General features: G+C 39.6%; 1 protein-coding gene and 1 long non-coding RNA gene across 2 annotated transcripts; one reads left to right on the top strand and one right to left on the bottom strand.

Annotated features, from left to right (window-relative positions):
- On the top strand, positions 1–15413 carry SULT6B1 (sulfotransferase family 6B member 1). Its single transcript, XM_006056836.3, has 7 exons — positions 1–199; positions 1641–1753; positions 4163–4252; positions 6430–6556; positions 10004–10098; positions 13071–13227; positions 15283–15413. Exons 1-7 carry the CDS (start codon positions 1–3, stop codon positions 15411–15413), a joined length of 912 nt encoding a protein of 303 aa, XP_006056898.1.
- Positions 15414–16879: 1466 nt separating this feature from the next.
- Positions 16880–21243, bottom strand: LOC123328426. Its single transcript, XR_006543243.1, has 2 exons — positions 19504–21243; positions 16880–17477 (listed from the first exon to the last, which is right to left on the bottom strand). It is a non-coding gene; the product is annotated as an uncharacterized LOC123328426 (long non-coding RNA).
- Positions 21244–23534: the final 2291 nt, after the last annotated feature.

Here is a 23534-nt window from a genome sequence, read left to right as displayed (position 1 = left end):
ATGACTGCTAATTCCAAATTTGTTGACTACATTGATGAAGCTTTGGAAAAATCAAAAGAAACTGTACTGTCTCACTTGTTTTTCACCTATCAGGGGATTCCTTACCCAGTCACCATGTGCACCTCAGAGACTTTCAAAGCCCTGGACGCCTTTGAAGCCAGAAGCGATGACATAGTTCTAGCATCTTATCCAAAGTGTGGTAACTAACAAAACTTTTCTACAAGGGCACTTTTTCAAAGTGAGTAGGTGGGGAAGGTGCAAGGAGAAGGCGGGAGGAGGGCAGGCCATCTCATCTCTACCTGAAGCCAGAAATTGCAGAGGCGGGTAGCTATGGTGAATCAGAACGGAGCCTGTAAAATCAGTAACTAGAACTGGTAGATTTAGAAACCCCAGTGTCTGAGGGCTTCCCTGGTGGCCCAGTGTTAAAGAATCCGCCTGTGATGCAGGAGACTCAGGTTCAGTCCCTAGGTTGGAAAGATCCCCTGGAGGAGGGCATGGCAACCCACTCCAGTATTCTTGCCTGGAGAATCCCATGGACAGAGGAGCCTGGCGGACTGCAATCCATGGGGTCACAAAGAGTCAGACACGCCTGAAACTGCTGAGCACATGTCACGCCGTGTCTGAGGGAGGAGGTCTGTGTGAAAAGAACAGGATGGATGATGGGTGTAGAAGGAGCTGTATGGTGGGGCTAGCAAACAGAAACAGGGCCCACTTTCCATGGAGTACTCAGAGTAGCCAAGATGTTCATCTTGATTTTTGACTGAAGACAAGCATGGGCTTGTCTATAAACATCTATGCTTTCCATGTACTAGGTTATTTTTTTCAGGATCAAAGACCAATCCTCCTGTTTCTCAAGCCAGTTTTATAGTGGTCCTTCATCAGTGGAGGGTAAGATGTTTAGAAACTAAATTACTCTATTTTATACAATCTACTTTTTTTTTTTTTCTTTTTGGCCACACCGGGTGGCATGTAGGATCTTAGTTCCCTGACCAGGGATCATACCTGCACCCCCACAGTGGAAACGTGGAGTCTCAACCACTAGATCACAGGAAAGACCTACTTTTGATCATTTTTAACTGTTATTCCATCTCTGTTTGTTAAAGCCAACTCCATTTCATATTTTCTTTTTAATTGATGCTGTATTTTTATAAAAATCAAAATCCCACATTTCTGTAGAAAATATTCATTAAGGTAAAATATATGATACACAATAAACAACCATTTCTATAGTATAACATTGTTCTGTAAAGAAGATATTCTAGATTTTTTAAAAAGCACTGCCTCTTGTTAAAGGAGAAATTTAAGAAACAAGATAATCTGATTTTTATACCGAAGTAAGTAAATGCTTCTTTCCATAGCCCAGGTTATTCTGAGTGCAGAAGAACCAGTTGTACACATCAGGGAATTGTTGTAGGTTTTCTTTTCTTTTTTTTAGGCTGTAACATAGTTTGCAGGATCTTGGTTCCCAGACCAGCGATCAGACGTGGGCCTCCTGGAGTGGAAGCAGAGTCCTAACCACTGGACTGCCAGGGAATTCTCTCATTGTAGATTTTAATTTTTATGATATGTATGTTTAAGTAACGTGCTTTTATTATATCAAGACTCCTTAATGAGCTTTGATTCTCTGATTTTTCTTATAGGTTCTAACTGGATTCTCCACATCATTAGTGAATTAATGTTTGCTGATTCTAAACAAAAGTATGAATATCCAGACTTCCCAGTTCTTGAATGTGGGGACCCAGAAAAATATCAGGTTGGTACAAAAGAGCCTTGAAACTTAGAGCAAATTATTCTAGGAAGTAGAATTGGAGGATTTTTAGTTTTGAGTTCAGAAAATACTACACTAAATAATTCATTGTGTGCTTATCATATAATCCCAGCACTTTTCAGGGATTATTTCATTTTACTACAGAATCACCTTATTACCATTACTTATAAATGATTAAATCATTAGTGTGTGTGTGAAGGTAGTAACAGGTCATCCAACCTGTTATTAATATTATTGCATGTTATTACTCACCATATCAATGTAACTAACTAGGGCCTGGATGTGAGACAGGATGTTGTTCTCCCTGCCAGGAAGGACAAGAAAAAGGGGGAGGACGGATCTGCCTCAAGATTTTGGTGCTTGGACAGAACAAGGGAGAGGAGGACCATCCAGCCCCCCTCCACACTTAGACACACCACAAACACATGTGGGAAGGGAAGATGGTATCCAACTGGAAACCGCATTCCCAGCAAAACTTAGCAGAAGTGCTCACCAACAAAACTCCCAACAGGCAGACAGAACACACTTACTAGAAATAAAGTCACTTAGGGCGTTCAGAAAATTTCTGGAAACAGATGGAGACACTTGCCAGGATGACAAATACAAACTTAAAAGTTGGATCCCAGTTGAAAGGAAACTTATTTCCATGGACTGGGCCGAAGTAACAGAAAAATATATTGTAAATGAGGTGTTCAGGGATTTGGGTTTCGAAGTCTTTTGATGTCTATAATTTATCAGAAATGTTCATTTTTCTCTTGAGTATTTTTAAAAGCACTTTTTGCATTTTAATTGTCCCTTGTGGCTCAGCTGGTAAAGAATCCGCCTGCAATGTAGGAGATGTGGGTTCGATCCCTGGGTTGGGAAGATCCCTTGGAGAAGGGAAAGGTTACCCAATCGAGTATTCTGGCCTGGAGAATTCCATGGACTGTATGTAGTCCATGGAAGAGTCAGACACGACTGAGTGACTTTCACTTTCACTTTTCAAACACAAGGATAGTTTTCTATGCAATGCGCCTTTTATTTTAAAATGGAAATGAGTGAGAGGATAAGCTTCATTTAATGGTTATTCACTTTATACAGAAAATTTTCTAAAATATATACATTTTTTTCTTAAGATGTATCTGTATTTCAACTTTACATTGCTTACAGTTGGCTATATCATGCATTTTTGTGAACATATAATTATACATTTATCTAGTTTTGTTACAATTAACCTCCATTTTCCCACTGGATATTTTTCTAACCCTTTTAAGGAACTCTACCATTTCTCACATGTCTTAAAGAGATTTTTGGCCATGCAGTTTGGTGGGAATGGCAATCTATCACTTAATCTGAAAATTACCATCTGTGTGATTTTGCACAAAGGACTTAAAACCTCAAAGTCTCTTGTTAATCCTTAAAATGGGGGTTACACTATCTACCTGAGAGGATTATCGTGAATGAATGTAAAAGTACTTCCAAAACTGGAATCAAGAACAATGACTACTAATCATCACTTGGGCCCATAGCATTGATTTAAAAAAATTTTAAGTCAGTTTTTGCTCCCTTGCTTGAGTTGGGATCTCTAGTTAATTTTTCACAGAACCATTGGCTATAAACGTCTAAATATAATTTCATTGCTTGAAATGATGACCAGCATGGAAAAAAACACTGAAAGCATTAGCCCACCACAGAACATACACTAAAGGTCTGATTTTGAGATAAAAGCCTTCATCCTATCCGATTAAACAGAGCTTCATTTTGTAAATTATCAGTAGAAGTAGATTACAAAAACAAAAAGAATCAATCATAGAGTCCTTATATTGACAAGAATTTCTCTTGTAAGGTATTTCTCAGATATTTAAGTGACTCTGCACTTTCAGGTTCTGTTAGGATATTTGACTGCACGGAGTTTTGCTGGTTTAAGAAAAAAAGATCTAGATGTTAAAAATGAATTTGGAGAAGCTATAGAAAGACTTAAACATTTCTGTTAATGACTTTGAATGCAGAAAAGATCCACATTAAGTGAAAGAGTGGATTGCAGATTTTGAGCTGTCTTGAAGAAAATGATTTGGGGATGGCTGTGGGAAAAGTAAATTTTTCTGAAAAAAAAAAAAAAAAAAAAAAGATTGGGCAGTGGAAAGCAGGACGGAAGAAGGAAGTTCGAAAGGAAGTTTTCAATTGCATATTTATTTGTGATTCTCCATTCCTCATCCCCCACAAAGAAAACAGAAATAAAGAAAATCTAGAGAAGGATGTGGAAGAGGTATAATAGTAATGACTGAAACTCTTCTTCAGGTACTAAACCTAGGAGTGATTCACCACACACACACACACACACACACACCACACACAAACACACAACACACACATACACAACACATAAGCTTTAACTTTACTGTTTATATTTTCAAGAGAATGAAACAGTTTCCATCACCAAGGATTTTGGCAACTCATCTCCATTATGACAAATTACCTGGGTCCATCTTCAAGAACAAAGCCAAGGTGAGTGTCCCTCTACTGGTATTTCAATGTGAAGTTCTTCATGTATAGATATTGGCTTTCTGAGGTATAGGATGAGTTTGCTACTCATCACAGAATTTTAATGAATAAACTGTGTAGTTTGGTGTTTCTTGTTTTTTCTTCAGATAAATTGGCTATGCTGCTGCTGCTGCTGCTAAGTCGCTTGGCTATAGTTGCATTCAAATGAAATGTATTTTCAACCGGGATATAAAACATATACATAAAGTAGCCCACCAGGCTCCACTGTCCATGGGATTTTCCAGGCAGGAATATTGGAGTGGGTTGCTATTTCCTTCTCCAAGATATCTTCCTAACCCAGGGATCAAACCCGGGTCTTCTGTATTGCAGATGGATCCTTTACTGACTGAGCCACCAGGGAAGCCTCTAACCCCTGTTAGGTATTTGAATTCCACCAAGTGGCTGTCTGGACTACTCACATCTCCCATTACAAGGGACTCCTCTGTCCCCTCTGCCAGGTGTGGATGGCTCTGTAAAACAGTTTTTCTTTATACTGAGAATCTCCCAAATTGGAAATACCGCTTTAATCCATAATTTTCCCAGTTTAATGCAGTTCAGTAGAATCACAAACCTCAGTGATTCTTTTTCCCCCCTTAATTATTCCATGAGACACAGAGCTAAAGTAATGTATAAAGCATTTGGATTTGGAGCAAGCAGCCTTTTGAACAAAGCTTTACTTTCACAAGAAAGCAGGGCCAGAGATGAACGACAGTTAAAGTAAGAAGTTGATACTGAGATTTTATCCATACATTCCAGCCTGCTGGGCTTCACCATGCTAACTTACGTCTTTGCAGAATTATAAATTGCTATGAGCCAGAGAGATTCCTGAGTGGTAACCAGAGCCCCAAATATAAGACCCTCAAGTGACAAGAATCTGCTGTATTTGAATTGGGGGCAGAGTTTTAGATCTCAACAAAGACATAGACTAGCACATTCATCTCTATTCAGTTGTACCCTACTACCGTCAGTTCATGTCTTTAGATTGATGAGGTGTTCTGGAATCCAGACTCCCTCTCACTTTCATGCCATCTACAAATTTGATAAATAGAGCTTCTATATCTTAATCTGAAATCCTCATTAAAATGTTGATGATGGTCTAGTCAGGACAGTTTTATTAAAAATCTCTGGGCAGTTTTACATTAGTTTTTCAGCCTCCTTTGCATCAGTTTTATGTGCTTAAATGTTTCTGCTGCCGGCATGCCTTCTTCCATTTGCAGAGGAAGTCATAAGCAGTGAATCTACTAATTTAAGAACTATGTCCAAGAAAAAACTGCCATTAGAAATGACTTTTTCTTAGAGAACCCCTGTTGCCCCCTGGTGGTTATTACTTGCTCTTTTATGTGGCCACAAGTCAATTCCAAAAACATCTCCAAAATGGAGGTCATTTTGTACTTTGCAAACACCACACTTTCCTCTTTCCGAAAGGGAAATGCTACCTGCCTGTTTCCGGTCCTCCGAACCGCTTGTATGGTGTCTCCAATTCCTCCAAGGTCACTAACAGTGCTCAGTAATAATGTATTCCACAACATTCTCAGTTCTTTAAAGGGAAATCTGGCCAGAGGGCCCAAACCCACTTGAAGTGGTCTGCAATTTAGTGGTTTTTCTTGGGTTTCAGTTTGCTCTTTACAACATTTATTTCACACTTTTCATTCAGAAAAATGAATTTGTGCCTCATCAGAGAAGGCAGACATAACACTGAAATTCAGAGGTTCTGTTTCCTCCATATCACCCATCATACCTCCAACCTGCCCTTCTTCGATCTTCTCCCATGAAACTCTAAACATTATTTTTGTTGTCCTTAACATTATTTTGTTGTTTTTACTTTTGGGGTGGTTTAACTTTTCAGACCATGCTCTTGTGAGCCTGCTCTTCATTCCTTTTTACATGGTCTACATATGACATTTTACTGTCTCAGTTTGTTAGCAAAAATTCAGTGTAACAATATCAATCTTCTTTTTCTTCTTTCTTTTCCCCTTTTCCCCAGGCTTCCTTATCTGCCAGCTCCTGTTCCTCAACTTCTTTCTTTCTTTCTACCCCCACAAAATCAGGTAGTATATAATAGGACACAATGCTCATGCTTTCAGTTTTCCAAAGTTCAATGCCTAAAATTAAGTTAAGATAACTTAATTTTCTCTCTCCAGATACTGGTGATATTTCGAAACCCTAAAGACACAGCAGTGTCTTTTTTCCATTTCCACAATGATGTTCCTGATATTCCAAGCTATGGCTCTTGGGATGACTTCTTCAGACAGTTCATGAAAGGACAAGGTATGGCTGTTGGTAAAAGAATCCTTCTTACTTCAACAGATGATCACAGAAATACAAAAATTCAAATGTGTTTTAGGATAAAGAAAGAAACAACAGGGACCTACTGTATAGGACAGGGAACTACATTCAATATATTGCAACAACCTACAACAAAAAAGAATATGAAAAAAGACTGCATATTTGTGAATATATATACAACTGAATTACTACACTGTACACTAGAAACTAATACAACATTGTAAATCAACTATACTTCAATTAAAAAATTAATAACTTTAAAAAAGAAAGAAAAAATAAATTAAGGCAGATCCAGGAACCACAATGTTACTTTTAAATAAAGCTTTCTGGGCATCAAACAACACATTACTGTTTTTAAAAATAATCTGGACAATTCAATATGTTGAGGATGAATGTTAAATAGCCATAGAACAGACATGGGACAAAAAGGCCTGTAATAGACTTGTACAAAAAGCATTTCAAATTCACTTCCCACAAGTCTCTGTATAGCACAATAATAAAAGCCAAAAAAGAACAAAACCATGACAATGAGCTGCCACACCTAAGATACTTGTTTGCCAGAAAGCAAGTAAGGTTTTGTTAGATCATGTTGAAGGTTTTACCTCTGGTTACTGATAACCATAATTTTGTAAGTGCCTAGAAATGCTCTGGCTACCAAACTAGGTATTATATACACATATCTCATTTAAGACCATACCAACTATGAATAAGGCAGTATTAACTATAAAAAACTTAAATCACTTGCCAACGGTCTCAGTTACGTGTATGCGGCAGCAACTCTACTTCCGTGGGTATAGTGGCCAGAGGTGAATAAATGTCTATTTTTAGCAGTGAGTGGCTCTGTTGAGTGCTTACAGTATAGTACAAGGCAGAATTAATGCCAGATGACCTTAGAGTTGCTACCAAGTCCCTCTAAAAGGACCATGTTTAAAGGGGATCAGCACAGCAATGCAACACTATCCCGTAAGAATAGACACTGGGGACAGTACTGAGTCCTTAGCAAAGATTAAGTCTTGGGATTGGGGTGTAGGAGAGAAAAAGAAAGTGTACAGAAGGTGCTTATGAAGCACTGATAGGAAAGATTTGGCTTGTTTAGTAACTACTCACTAAGACCAGATGGAAGTAGTTAAGTCAAGTCTAAAACACTATACTCCATTCATATAACACAAGAGAACATTCAGTGGTGGAGAAACGCATCATCATTGGGACAATCTATTTTAGGGAATCTTTGTTGCTTGTCCATCCTTTTAGTCTAATCATTTGATTAACAATGATAAGAAGTGGCACTGATATTAATAACTTGGATGGATTTTCTGCCTTGTAAACTTGTTAAAGTCAACTTACAGAGAGAGGCAGCTGAATGTACTGAAAACGTACAGGATGTAGAATGAGAAGGCCTGGATTGGGCTTCATCACTTATTATCATGTATTAGTAATTAACACTAGATAGAATAAAATAGCTACCATTTATTGAGCACTTACCACATGCCAGGCATGCTGGCATGCTACTCCTAACACACATTATTTTAATTTTCATAATAACCAAATGAGGATAATACTATTATTATCACCATGTTACAAAGAAGAAAATAGAGGCAGAGAAAGACTCTAAACTTTGATTTCCTTAGTTGTAAAGAGAAAATAGGAATACCCAACCTATGAGAGGTAACACAGTATTGTATTTTGTTTGGGTGCAATAGCTCTGGGTTTGAACTAACATTAAAAGATGTCAATAACACATAATTTATTGTGCAGCCTTAAAGTGGTTACTTAGCTCCTCTGGGTTTCTAATTCTCCATCAATAAAATGGGTATAAAATTGTAGTTATCACATTGGATTGCTTTAAAAAGCGAAAGATGAAATGTACGCATATCAATAGAACATTTGGAAAAGCAGAAAACCCAACCACAGTGGCATAAACAGATCAGGTTTTATCTTCTTCACTTAACTAAGAAGTCTGGAGACAGCAACCGACCCAGTAGACCAGTAACATTGGGTGAGCAGCTCTGAGATTTCCTGGGCTCCTCTGTCATGCTTTCTGCAACATTCTCTCAAGTTGTCCACTGTCCCTCTGAGCGTCACCTTCAGATCACGAAGAAGGGTCATCGTAACAGGAATAATTGTTCTAGAAACCTTCCAGCAGACCCCTGATTGCTGGCTAGGACTTCTTCATGTGACCAGAGTCCAAAGGGAGGCAGAAAGTGAGAAGCAGAATTCTCTGACTAGCTTAGACCCAACTAATCAGGGTTTGGTTTGCAACAAAGAAGGGAGTGTACTATATGTGGGGCAGGAAATTTACAGTATTTTGTACAACAAAACATGTAGAAACTGCCTGGCTCAAATCATAATAATTATGACAATATTATTATTACTAATAATGTTAATATTGACTAATATTTGAATGGGTATTATTAATCAGGCACTGTTTTAAGTATTTGACATGTGTTAATTCACTTAAAATTCACAACAACCCCATTTTACAGATGAGGAAACTAAGGTACAAAGAGGTTTAGGGAGTTTCTCCCAGGCACACAGCTGTCTAGATCTGCACTGTCCAATATGGTAGTCCCTAGCCACATGTAGAAATTGAGCATTTGAAATGTGACTAGTGCAAGTAAAGAGCTAAATTTTAAATTTTATTTTAATTCAAATTTATATTTTAAGACACTCAATTCAGTTGCTGGAAACTTTTAAGTAAGTTTGGTATGAGTGTGTGAATCTGTTTTTTCAACTATAAGTTTCATGAAGTCTAAATACACATCAAGTATTTTTGGCAAAAAACTTAATCAAATTGATGTTCTTTATAAGTGTAAAACACCCACAAGCTCTTGTAGACTTAGAATTTAAAAAAAATAAGGGCAATGTTTCACTAATAATTATTTATGCTGATTACATGCTGAAATGATAATATTTTGGGATCTGTGGGTTAAATAAATTAAACTATTCAAATTAATTTCACCTGCTTCTTTTCACTTTTTTTAACATGGCTACTAGAAAACTTAAAGTTACAGATGTGGCTTGCATGACATTTCTATTGGACAATGCTAGTCTAGATAACATGTCTCATCATTTCTTTCTGACATTATATCTGTTGGTTTTCATGTCTCATTCACTATTTCTGAATTACTTCATTCACCTAAATATTCATGAAAATTTGTAGTTCTTGTGAAACCATTTTTGCAACTTGCTTAGTTGTGCTACTGTTCCTGAAAATAAGAAAATGAGAAAATCTGACATTAGGATTGATTTATGTCAGTTCTTTTGGAGCAGGGATTTGTAATCTTATAGTCTTGTTTGATCATATACCCAAACATATAGTTTATATTTTAGGGCACACATTAACCATTTTATCCTCATTCTATCATTCTATCATTTTAACCTCAATTATTTAAAATTTCTTAAGAAGTTATTTCTCCCCTGTATTTTTAGTTTCCTGGGGAAGCTATTTTGATTTTGCAATTAATTGGAACAAACATCTTGATGATGAAAATGTTATGTTCATATTATATGAAGACCTGAGAGAGGTGAGATTATGATTATTGGTATTCTATGAATGACAACATAGAACATTTATTCACAATGTCTGATTGCATGAACAAATATTATACTCAATTTTTAAAAATATTCCATATATGTGGTACAGTGCTAGGGGAAAAAACCAAACAATGCATATGTGTTTAGATTGTTTATTCAATAGAAATAATGTAATTCTTAGGAATTTACTACTAACAGTGACTGTTTTTTTCCCCTCTGTGATAGATAGTCCAAATTAGGAATGGCAGAAATGATAGGTCTCTATTGAGGTTTAACTCAATATGCTTTTGGCTGTGAATTAATTTTTCCATATAATGTTATTTTAAAAAACTGCTTCTTCACAAATATTTAGTGAGTTTAGCATTGTTTTGCTGCTGCTGCTGCTGCTGCTGCTAAGTCACTTCAGTCGTGACCGACTCTGTGCGATCCCATAGATGGCAGCCCACCAGGATCCCCCATCCCTGGAATTCTCCAGGCAAGAACACTGGAGTGGGTTGCCATTTCCTTCTCCAGTGCATGAAAGTGAAAACTGAAAGTGAAGTCACTCAGTCGTATCCGACTCTAGCGACCCCATGGACTGTAGCCTACCAGGCTCCTCCGTCCATGGGATTTTCCAGGCAAAAGTACTGGAGTGGGGTTCCATTGCCTTCTCTGAGCATTGTTTCAGGCCTTTGTAATTTATCAGTGAACAGACTAAAGTTCACTACGTGGGAGAAGCTTACATTCTAGCTGGAGAAAGTGGGGAGACAGAATGATAAACAATAAATACAATAGAAATTTTAAATGTATATAATATGTGAGAATGAAGAAAGAGCACAGCTGATTAAGGAAAACTAGAAATCCTCAAGGGTGGGGGTGTCAGGATACTGAACAAATCTCAGCATGAAATAGGATGGTCAGTGGAAAGAAACCTCATGGAAGGCATGCGACATGAACCAAGATTGGAGGGAGATGAGGGAGTGAGCCAAGTAGGTAACCAGAGTAATAGCTTTCCAGGCAGAGAAGACCAGCTGGAGCAAAGGCCCTGAGGTAGGAGTGTTCCTGCAAGGATTAAGGAGTGAAAAGGAGCAGATGTGGTTGGCTGTGGGGATGAACCAGAAGAGGCTAACCAATGAGGACACAGGTGTAAGGGGGTGGACTGGAGTGTGAGAAATGGAGTGGCTCTGAGTGAAATGGGAAGTCATTGTAGGATTTCGAGCAGAAGAGTGGTAGGAACTGATGTGTTTTTAACAGGATCATTCTGTCTGGTGTGTGAGAATATATTAGAGAGAGGGAACGAGAACCCAGGGAAACCCATGAGGAGGTTATTGCTCTAGTCCAGGCAATGGAAGGAAGATGGTGGCTCAGACCTGAAGGGGCCATGGAGGGGAAGAGAAGTGGTTGAATTCTGAACTTACGTTGAAGGAAACGCCAATAGCATTTGCTGCTGGACTGGATGAGGGAAAGAGCAGTGAGAACAAAAGAGAAGTCAAATGAGACCCCAGTATTATTGGTCCAACCAACTGGGAGCATTGAGCTGTCACCATGGGAGTAGGAGATGGCAGCAGGTGAAGCAGGATTATGGGGAAGACCAGGGATCTGGTTTTAAACATCAGAAGGCTAAGATGTTTATCAGTCATCCAAATGGAGGGGCCAAGTAGGCAGTTGGGTATTGAAGTCTTAAATGCAGAAAGAGTTCTGAGCTACAGATGTAAATCTGGCCCACAAATGACATTTAAAGTCATGAGATTACATATCTAATATGTAAGCATATGGACAGAGAAGCTGACCAAGAACTGAGCCTTGCAGCCCTCCAACATGAAAAGTTTGAATAAAAAGGGAGGAATCAGCAAAGGCGACTAAAGAGTAGCTAATGACATAAGAGGGAAACCAGAGTCCTGGAGCTCCAGGGGAGAAAGCATGTTAAAGGAGAAGAGACTCAAATGCTCTCTAACTGAATTGAGTCTTTAACACTAGTTTCTCCTGACATTCTTATAAAAAAATAAAAGTGTAATTGAATTCATCCCTTCTGTTTATGGTATGTATATATATAACATGAAAGAACATACTAATGTAGTCTTTTCCCCTTCTTGTCTAGAATGTTGCTAAAAAAACTTGTGATTCATGGATGTTAGTGTTGTCCCAAATGTTAATCATTCTTTTTTGCAGTTGGTAGGAGGTTGCCTGTTCAAATTGATTTGGGGGCTGCTGTAGTATATAGCCTGCTCCTTTGGGAAATTCACATTGCACACTAGCATATTAAAGATTGACAGATTCTAGAAACAAAAGAACAAAACCTTACCTTTACTAATCCAAAGCTTCCACATTTATTTGACCGCAACCCTTAACCTTCCTTCCCCCCATGAAACATCTATAAGCACCTATATATTCACCTATATATTTCATTAATATATGAAATATATTAATGTTTTGTAGAGTACAGTTTAAGAAACTGTGCTAGAATATTTCTAAATCTCCATTGGTCAATGATAGTGTTGAGAAGGTTGATGATACTTACAAAGGTATTAAATGATATATTCCAAGACTTATTGTAGCTTTTATGATTCTAAAAATGAGCCTTTCTTGATAGAATTAACTATTAGCTACAAACAGGATTTAGAAGAAAAGAGAATTTGAATGAGCACATACAAATATATTAATTTCCTCAGCTGGTTTATACTGGTGCTTTTTAACAAAATGAATGTCATCTTAGATAAAATTCTACCCTACTAATGAATGCTTACTGTCACTATCTATACCCTGCATAGTAAGTCGTAAATTGAAACTACAAAGTAAAATCAGTACAGAGTATCTTAAAGGGAAATTTCAAATATTTATACTGAAGTATCAAAGTAAGTCTGAAGAGATAGAAAGGGACAGCTGAATTATAGAGTTAGGCTTGAAATGCATTCTAAGAAGCCTGTCTTTGCTTGGGGCACAATTCCCATAGAAAGAAGTTTATCCTCTAAAATTTTGTTTTCAGAATCTGGCCACTGGAATAAAACAAATTGCTGAGTTCTTCGGATTCTCTCCATCTGGGGAGCAGATTCAAACTATTTCGGCACGAAGTACCTTCCACGCCATGCGAGCCAAGTCCCAGGAAACACACGGTGCTGTGGGCCCGTTCCTGTTCCGCAAAGGTAAAGCTGCCTTGATTTCTGACCCATCCATCAGTCTGCTCATAACAGGCAATTCAAACAACTTTATGCTGAAGAAGACAGGATTTTCTTTGTCTCTTCCTCAACAAGAAGTCTGACATAGATCAGAGCTGGAACTGGTAACTCCATGCTATCTTTTAGAGTACTAAGCTCCTCCCACCTTTCTCTTGCCACCTGCTGATAAAAGGAGAGCAGCTAGAGCTCCTGAATTACAATAAAGTTAGAGGGTTATTTTATTAAAGTAAAAAGGGAGTGGCAAGAGAATCACATGCATATGCTGAGCAAGCCCCCTTTACAGAATTTTGTGGGAAGCCTCATTCAGTGGCTTACATCTCATTGGTCCCTTCTCACTGGGCTGTTGGCTGGAAAATGTAGTTTTTTAAAAAGGTGGGTGTGTTATTACTCAATTAAAATCAAAGTTTTATTAATAAAGGAAATGAGAAAATGAGTGTTGGATAGGCAACCAGTTTTCTCTGGCACTGGTGATTTTACTAAATTTCACTAAAGTATTCTAATTTATTATGCAAATTTATGATAATATAGCCCAAGGATTATCAGTTTTCTTTTTTATTGTATATATAATGAAAGTATAATGTGATTTAGAGGCAGCACATATAACAACTATCACTTATTAGGCATGAATCACGTGTTAGGCCCTTTGCTGGGCTTAAATTTTATAGCAAAATATATTAAATCCTTAATTTTATAATATGGGCACCAAGACTCAGAGATATTAATTGATCCTTTGTCACAAAGCTAATTGGGCTTCCTAGGTGCGCTAGTGGTGAAGAATCCAACTGCCAGTGCAGGAGACTAAGAGATTCAGAGTCGATCCCTGGGTTGGGAAGATCCCCTGGGAGAGGGCATGGCAACCCACTCCAGTATTCTTGCCTGGAGAAGCCCATGGACAGAGGAGCCTGGTGGGCTACAGTCAGTAGGGTTGCACAGAATCAGATACGAGTGAAGCAACTTACCATGCACGCACGAAGCTAATTAATGAAACCGGATACAAATGTAGGTCTACTTGATTCTACTATACTTTGTCAAATGAAGACTCATTTAAAAAAATCCACTGTGAATACAACATTGTGTATAAATCTGGCTTTGGTTTGCGTTCTGACTTTAACTCTGATTTTCATGCCTTATTTTATTAGCTTTAAGAAGAGGGGAAAAATAAAACCTTTCTATATGTTGTTAATCAAATACTCTTCAGAATAGAAAAAATTCTAAAAGTAGTGATTTTAAAATATTACACTATTCCATGTAGAAAATTCAGAAAGTACAGAAAGAAATGAAAAAGTACTAAAAATTATCCACATTTTCCCCACCAGAGGCAGGTTTGACTTTTGACACATTTCTTCCAGCCTTATTCTGTGATGTTTCATATAGTTGATGACATTTGTAGAGAGTTTTGTTTTTTATTCCTGCATATATGTAAGCATTTTCTCACATCATTAAAACTGCTTTATAAATATACATTTCATTGGCTATGCAACAAGGAGCTTAACAACTTCAACCCAAATCATCAGAAGAGTCTAAGGAAAAGAGTAACTTCTTTACTTTTAAAAGCACATAAGAAAAATATATCTCAAACTCAGGCAAAATAATAATTTTTTGTAAAATTTTCAGTACTTGGAGACTTAACCAAAAGCTGCTATAAAAATATTAATTTATCTTCTCAATGGGTATTTAAAGTATTAAAAGACTTCAGAGAGAAAAAAATGATTCTAAAAAAGTGGTATTTTGGTCCCAGGTGTTGGAAGAGGGATGGGGATGGGAGGTCACTGAGGTCACGGGCCCCCTTAGTGACACTGAAAAAGTACCTCACCTCCCACAGCACACCACACCAATGGGGAAGCCCAAGTGGATCTTGCTCACTTTACAAGAAAAATTACATTAGTTTTTTAAGACTGTGTAATTTTTTTTCATGTGTCCATTTCACATTTCAAAGTGAAACTCTGCACGGAGAAATGGTAAAATCAAGATGAAATATTCTAACAGGTGTCTAAGTCTACTGTTTTTTTGTGTGTGTTGTAGGTGAAGTTGGTGATTGGAAAAACCTGTTCAGTGAAACTCAGAACCAGGAAATGGATGAAAAATTCAAAGAGTGCTTAGCTGACACTGCCCTGGGAACAAAGTTGAAGTATAACTCATACTGCCAGCCTTGATTCTGGTCAATTCAGCTTATTTTCCTTAATAATAACTGAATTTAAATATCAATAATTACATAATAATCTAGTCAATAATGATAATTAAAAACATTTTAGACATAAACAGTGTTTAATAATGAAAACAAAAGAAAATTTTGAGCACAAACATAAGTTTGTTCACTTTTTACAGAAAGATAAGTTTAGCCATCCAAAAGGGATGCTGTATTTAGTGATGTATCCTGGGGTTTTAACTTCTTTCATGCTCTGGGTTCACACAAGACCATAAGCCAATACTATCAGAGATATACCTAAATCTGTTTGCACATAGATGAGACAGGCCTTTCTGTCTGATCACAGGAAGGCTTGTGATCATGATCACAATGTTTTGTCCTCTCACAAAAATCCCTCTCTTCCTCACTATGGATCAGAGCCCTTGTGATCTGATCCTTTCTGAACTTACTGTTATGGGAAATTTAATTCCAATTCTGCCCTGAAATAAAATGAATAAATTCTATTCTCATTTGATTCAAGAAAAACACATTGCTCATGTACTCTGTGTGTGTCATTTCAGAAAGCTCTATGGAGGCCCACTCTCAAGGGACTTTATATTTGTACTTAATACAAGCTTCACTTTAAAGCTAAAGATTAGAGGTTGTGTTATTCTGACATGAAGGCTTTCCTACCAGAGAGCCTCACGTAAGCATGAGGAATCTACAAGAGAAAGCAGAAAGTGTTCTGGGAAAACAAAACAAAACAAAAAAACACCTTTCAACAATCTCCTTAATATTTACACTACAGCAAGTTTCACTCTAAAGCTAAGTTCTACACAGTTAATAGAATGAGTTGTAAAAAAGTTACATAAAATTGCTTTGAGAAAGATTATAGGACTACTATTTCTAGCAGTATGGTAGATTAAGTAAACTGAAGACTCTTTCCTCAAAACACCAAGAAAGGCTACATAAAAATTCCTTCAGTGGCACTGGTCAGCTTCCAATAAAGTGAGTGGACTTAACAGAGACCAAAACTAAAGACAGAACTGAGAACTAGAGTGAATAAGAATCAGAGATGACCTTGAGATGTCAATGAGAAATCTGCAGAAACAGAGACTTGGGTTTTAATGCCCAAGCCCATATGATTGGAGCAGGAATAGACAAATAGACCAAACAAAATAAAACAAACAGAACAAAATGCAGTGGCCAAACTGATCCATGAATGTAAAGAAAGTTCAAATATGATAGAGATGACATTGCATATCATAGGAACAGATTAAATTCTTCAACATTTGATGCTAAGATAACTGCTTATGATATAGAAGAAATAAAATCAGACCTTTACTGCACATGACTCAAAAAAATTAATTCTTTACAAATTAAAAGGCTGTATGTCAAAAGATGATGTAAAGACTACGTTTTTAGAAGCAAATACAAGTTATTATTTTTATGACCACAGAGTAGGATTTATTAAGCAAGAAACAAAAAAACACAAAAAGGAAACAATTTATATTTTGGGCAACATTAAGATTTAAAACGTAAAACAGCATCATTAAGAAAGTAAAACCAAATGAAACAGCGTGTCAGAATTAAGATTCCACACTGCTGCTGAGCCAACCTCCCGGCTGCTGCTGCTGCTGCTAAGTCGCTTCAGTCATGTCCGACTCTGTGCGACCCCATAGACGGCAGCCCACCAGGCTCCCCCGTCCCTGGGATTCTCCAGGCAAGAACACTGGAGTGGGGTGCCATTGTCTTCTCCAATGCATGAAAATGAAAAGTGAAAGTGAAGTCGTGTCCGACTCTTAGTGGCCACCCTCCCTGGCCGCCCCCAAAAGAGAACAAAGTTCAGGTCACTTACTGCCATTGCTACTGCTGACACCTGAGATGGCCTCTACCCTTTGAGAGCTGACAGGGGAACATGAGTCCAGCTTCTGCCAACTCCCCTGAGCTTGCTTGCCAACTGGTCTGTCACAGAAAAATGGGACTTCCTTCTATGTTCCAAGTCTTGCACCACTGTTTATCCATCACTGGCAAGACTTGAATTATATTGAGAATTTTAACTCCATAGTAATCTGGAAAATGTGGTTTTAACCTTTTATACATTATAATCCAGGAGATGCGGAGACATGGAAGAGAGTTGGAACGGAAGCTAAGTCAAACTTAATAACATACAGTACAGTCCACTTTTTCTACCAATAATCTTGCAAGCAATCCATGTAATGCAGTTGTTCCCTTCTTCAAATGGAAACATGCTTATCCTACCTCCTAAATCTGTATGCCCACTGTGATATTTCTTCCTCATTTTAGTCACAACCCCACTTTAAGACACTCTGTCCTAAAGACTATCTTATAAAATTAACCACCATCAGCAAATGTCAAGTAAAAAGGGAAAGGAGAACAATTAAAAGAGGTTCATCCACTGCTGGGAATACACACTGAGGAAACCAGAACTGAAAGAGACACATGTACCCCAATGTTCATTGCAGCATTGTTTACAATAGCTAGGACATGGAAGCAACCTAGATGTCCATCAGCCGATGAATGGATAAGAAGGCTGTGGTACATATACACAATGGACTATTACTCAGCTTTTAAAAAGAATGCATTTGAATCAGTTCTAATGAGGTGGATGAAACTGGAGCCTATTATACAGAGTGAAGTCAGTCAGAAAAAAAACAAACCAATATAGTATATTAATGCATATATATTGAATTTAGAAAGATGGTAATGATGATCCTATATGAGAGACAGCAAAAGAGACACAGATGTAAAGAACAGGCTTTTGGACTCTGTGGAGAAGGCAAGGGTGGGACGATTTGAGAGAATGGCATTGAAACATGTATATTACCATATGTGAAATGGTTCGCCAGTCCAGGTACGATGCATGAGACAGGGCGCTCAGGGCTGGTGCCCTGGGGTGACCCTAAGGGATAGGGTGGGGAGGGAGGTGGGAGCAGGGTTCAGGATCGGGGACACATGTACACCCATGGCTGATTCATGTCAATGTATGGCAAAAACCACTACAATATTGTAAAGTAATTAGCCTCCAATTAAAATAAATTAATTAATTTACAAAAGTTCATTTGTACATAACAAAGACAAAACTATGGAAATACATGCATAGCCTCTATGGTTCTTTATTTTGCATCTGGTCATGAGACCATAGCTGGTGTTTTTAATTCCTTGTTCATTCTTCCCTTTGCCATCAGATGTCTCCCTGATTAGTAGGGTGATGCAGACCTTCAGTCTTGAAGGATCTGAGTCCTTAACATTCCCACCTGTGTTAGAGACCTCTAAATTTCCATTAATGAAAAAATCACTTATCACTGAATTCGGAACTACTGAAAGGAATTCCAGAGAAACCTTTGGGTTGAAGACATACTTATCTCTGGCTGCATCACTATTTCCCCTTGCTAATTCATATCAATCAGTCCAACCAGTCCAGTAACCCCCTTATTATTATTATTATTTTGGCCATGACACACGGTGTGTGAGATTGTAATTGCCCAACCAGGAATGGAACCCACGCCCCCTGCATTGAAAGCTTGAAGTCTTAACCAGTGGACCAACCACCAGGGAAGTCCCTCCCCTTTATTTTCTTGATAACTTAATGGCAAGATGCACCTGCAAACTTGAAACTGCATGTTTTAAGTTCCCCTTCAAGGAACCACGTGGTGAAAACAGAGCCCAAAATCATAGAAACAGGAAGCACTTATTTTGCAAGCATTTGATTAGGTTTAACCATGGAAAACAACCCTTTTACATCTACTGATTCCTGGGCTCGAGTATTCCGGCCATGGAAGAAGTAGCAACTAGGGTGAGAACACATACTATACCTGAAGGACAGTACACCCAGCTTGCCAAGTGTGGTCTCCTACCTGGGGCTGTAAATGAGTCTTCAGTACTTGATCCCACTCTCCTAGAAGGCCAGCTGCTTTCAGGTGATAAGTTCAAGATAAAACCATTGAATGGCATGGTAGTCAGTATACTGCCTCACTTCTTTCTCTGCAAAATGGGTTCCTTACTAAGGGATATAATTATGGCGAACAAGGTATTTGGAAAGGCTACCAATGATGGCGCTGGCAGAAGCACTAGAGGAAGGAAAAGCAAACCCATACCTGGAATACATGCTTTCTCCACAGAAGGCAGATCCCTGCCCACTCCACGATGGAAGGGCTCCGTGTAACCGACCTGCCACCAAGTGGCGGGCTGCTCTCCACAGGTGTTCAGGGTACTTGTGCTGGGGTCTCAGTGTTGGGCTCAGCCGTCGGAGTGTCGGGTGTTCAGCAGTAAGATCCACCTTGACAAGATTGCACACCTATCTCATCCATTCCTACTGCCAAGGCTGTTCATTTGTGTTAAAGAGCACTGGGGTAGCTGGGGAAATGCTGACTGACATCTACATAAGTTTTCTTGCACACTAGCTTCTCAAGTCTCCTTAGAAGGGGGTAACTCTCATGAAGATTCACAAGGAAACCCAATACACTCAGACTCTGTGTCCATTCCAAGTGGTCACTCACATCCTTTTCCCCCAGACCTCCTTATCATCGACACTCTGACCTTGTTCCTTCCAAATCTCCGAATATCCAAGTAGGCCGCTAGCTTTCTCTCCTCCCAAGTGACAACTCAGTGTATTGCTTGAAGCTGCACCCTGGAAGGATTTCCCTTCTCCCACTATCCTTTAGGGCCACTTCCCTGAAGGGCTGTTGGAACACATCAGGTCACTTCCAGTTAAAGCCAGTGTATAGTGCTTCACCTTTTCCTTTCTCAGCCACCTGGTCACAGGGAACTCCCCATGAGACCAGAGATGTGGGTTGATAAAGCAGAGAGCAGGAATGCATGCCATAGAGGTCTTAGATATCTGCTCACGTAGCACACCTGTGGGCTGCCATCTATTTCAGTACTGGAAACTCCAAGAAGTTTACCACTGCTAATGGTATCTGGTGAGCAAAACTTTCTGACTACTGCTCTGAGTCTGTGGCCCTTTTTTTGGAGGTGGGATGGAGTTAAGTGTTGCCACATGCTTCTGCCAGTCTGGGAGCCATAATCTCCGTTGAAATCAGGTAGTTTTTCAATGGGAACATCTCCCGTCAACATTCCCCACCCACCATGGACAGCCACCACAGAGTTTTTCAAAGATGAAAATATACTACTCAAGGCCTGGTGAAGGAGAGTCCTTTGGATATTCTTAGGGGGCATGGTTAGAAAGTGAGTGGATAGGTTGCATACAATTAATCTACTCGAACAATCCTGATTCCCTAAGTATTTTTGATTTCTTCTTTTGTATTACTTGGCATCACAATTTCATTTAATGTTGGCCATCACTGAGCCCAAGTTACAGTAAAACAGCTAAACAAACTCTTAGAACCACTGCCAGTGCTGGAGCCAGCGCGATGAGTGCATAATGGGAACTATGTTCCTTTTCTCATGTTACCTTTAGAGTCATACCCACGCACTTTTCTTGGATTTCTGCTGATAAAAATTAGTGAAATCTGGTCATTCTTTCATTATGTAAACTGTATCCTCTGGGTCAGATCTTGTCTGTATCCTCTTCGAGCATTCTAGCATCTGATTCTAGTTCTAGAAGTGAGTTCATGAGGTAGGAATAGGACATTTGGAAAATCAGCACCTCCTTACAAGCGGACAACTTCAGGCTCTTCAAGTTTGGCTGTACCAGCCTTATCCAACAAGCATGGAAGGGCTGTGGTGACTCAGCAGAATTTCGGAGGGCAGTGGACTCCTTTCAGTTCAGTTCAGTTCAGTCACTCAGTCATATACAACTCTTTGTGATCCCATGGACCCCAGCACTCCAGGCCTCCCTGTCCATCACCAACTCCCGGAGTTCATCCAGACTCTTGTCCATTGAGTAGCTGATGCCATCCAACCATCTCATCCTCTGTCGTCCCCTTCTCCTCCTGCCTTCAATCTTTCCCAGCATCAGGGTCTTTTCCAATGAGTCAGCTCTTCACATCAGGTGGCAAAAGTATTGGTGTTTCAGCCTCAACATCAGTCCTTCCAATGAACACTCAGGACTTATCTCCTTTAGGATGGACTGGTTGGATCTCCTTGCTGTCCAAGGGACTCTCAAGAGTCTTCTTCAACACCACAGTTAAAAAGCATCAATTTTTCGGCACTCAACTTTCTTTATAGTCCAACTCTCACATCCATACACGACCACTGGAAAAGCCATAGCCTGGACTATATGGACCTTTGTTGGCAAAGTAATGTCTCTGCTGATTAAGATGCTGTCTAAGTTGGTCACAACTTTCCTTCCAAGGAGTAAGCGTCTTTTAATTTCATGGCTGCCATCACCATCTGCAGTGACTTTGAAGCCTCTAAAAATAAAGTCAGCCACTGTTTCCCCATCTATTTGCCATGAAGTGATGGGACCGGATGCCATGATCTTAGTTTTCTGAATGTTGAGCTTTAAGCTAACTTTTTCACTCCTTTGAATCCACCCAAATTCCCAGGATCTTATTCTTTCCCAGTCAATGGCCTCAGTGTTCATAGAAGAGATCTGAGGAGGGTACAAATTAAGGTTATACAATAACAGCTAACTTCAGCACTGAACTCCGCACCTAATTTCTGCTCCATGAACCTTGAGATGACAGGAAGCAAGAGGTTCTTCCAGGCAGTCATAAAAGCTTGTATCCTCTGACCATGCTTGAGCTTGTCATTTTCTTTCTTTAAGCTCTTTCGGCCAGTTCAGGGGCTTTAAAAAGTCAGAAAACATGTCATTGCTATTGCCGTTACCTCTGAAACAACCACCTCACACCCACAAAGCTGGTAAATGGACTCCAGCAAACAATCACTACAGTTGGAGCTTTCTGTCATCTCAAAGGGCAACAGAAAGAGGGGTCTGACTCCTGTCTACCTTCCAAATCTTCCACTAGGGCTTCATATGTGGGGAAGTTAAATCAAGGAAACTATAGTGTTTCCCACTGATAGGCTGCAGTACCGGAGGCTGCAAAAGAGACATGGGAAAGCCAATAGCCAATATGTAATGTGTACCTGAAGTCCACCTTGGAAATGCCTCTTCCCCCTCACCCTAGCTAGGATGTCGAGGTACAGGCTTCTGGTTCTAATTCTAGCTCCCTTGCTTACCAGCTGTTACTTAACTTCTCTGTGCCTTGGACCTCGGTTTTCTCATCTGTTAAATGGGCATAGTGATGGCACCTATCTTGTAATACTGCTGTGAGATGGGTACTCAGCACTCCTCAGTCACTCAGTCAAGGTGCCAGTATTACTCTGGGAGTGTGATTGTCCATTAGATGAGGAGGATGTCTTGTCTTGCTCCTCAGTCCACAGGATTTCCAAGGCAAAAATACTCGAGTGGGTTCTCTTCTCGGGGAATCTTCCCAACCCAGGGAACAAACCGGATCTGCGGCATTGCAAGCAGATTCTTTACCGTCTGAGCCACCAAACCTTACCTCAGGATATCTTGCAGGATTTAAAATTTTCTCATTAAAAATCCTACTGGTAAGGACTTTGGTTGTAAACTCCAGGAGACCCCTCAGGAAGCAGATGGCTCTCCTAACTGCTGGCTGGTACCTGGTACAGCAGGTGCAATTACCTGTTGAATAAATGAATGGTTAGATGGAAACAGAGAGAAGGGAGATTATGCCCCCAGGCCTCTGCATCCTCCGTCTGGGTTGCTGTGAGGAGAGGTGCTTCCTTGGTTAAGGGCAATGGAATCCTGACTCTGCCTTGGCAGAGTTGATTTACTCAGTTTCTTCCATTATAAAATGGAGCCGATGATATCCAAACCCTCCAGTTCAGTTCAGTCGCTTAGTCGTGTCCGACTCGTTGCGACCCCATGGACCGCAGCACGCCAGGCCTTCCTGTCCATCACCAACTCCTGGAGTCCACCCAAACCCATGTCCATTGAGTCGGTGATGCCATTCAACCATCTCCTCCTCTGTCATCCCCTTTTCCTACTGCCCTCAATCTTTGCCAGCATCAGGGTCTTTTCAAATGAGTCAGCTCACCCCACCCCAAATGCTGGCGTTGAAGAGGCAAGGGGAGCATTTATGGCAGAGGGCCTGCTACGTTGCGGGCCTCGGAGACCTCAATGCCCTCCCCATCTCCCGGAGGACCCTTCCCTGCACCGGGGCCGGCGACAGTCCCAGCAGCCGGGGCGGGGGCTGCA

The sequence above is a fragment of the Bubalus bubalis genome, chromosome 12, assembly GCF_019923935.1.
Source record: "Bubalus bubalis isolate 160015118507 breed Murrah chromosome 12, NDDB_SH_1, whole genome shotgun sequence".
Classification (NCBI taxonomy): domain Eukaryota; kingdom Metazoa; phylum Chordata; class Mammalia; order Artiodactyla; family Bovidae; genus Bubalus; species Bubalus bubalis.
Note: the sequence above shows the minus strand (reverse complement) of the source record. Positions and strands in the feature narration are given on the sequence as shown.

Coding starts and splice junctions, on each gene's coding strand:
- SULT6B1 (XM_006056836.3), top strand. CDS start 1: ATGACTGCTAATTCCAAATTTGTTGACTACATTGATGAAGCTTTGGAA. Junction 200..1,640: donor AGCATCTTATCCAAAGTGTG/GTAACTAACAAA, acceptor TTTTTCTTATAG/GTTCTAACTGGATTCTCCAC. Junction 13,228..15,282: donor CCCGTTCCTGTTCCGCAAAG/GTAAAGCTGCCT, acceptor TGTGTGTTGTAG/GTGAAGTTGGTGATTGGAAA.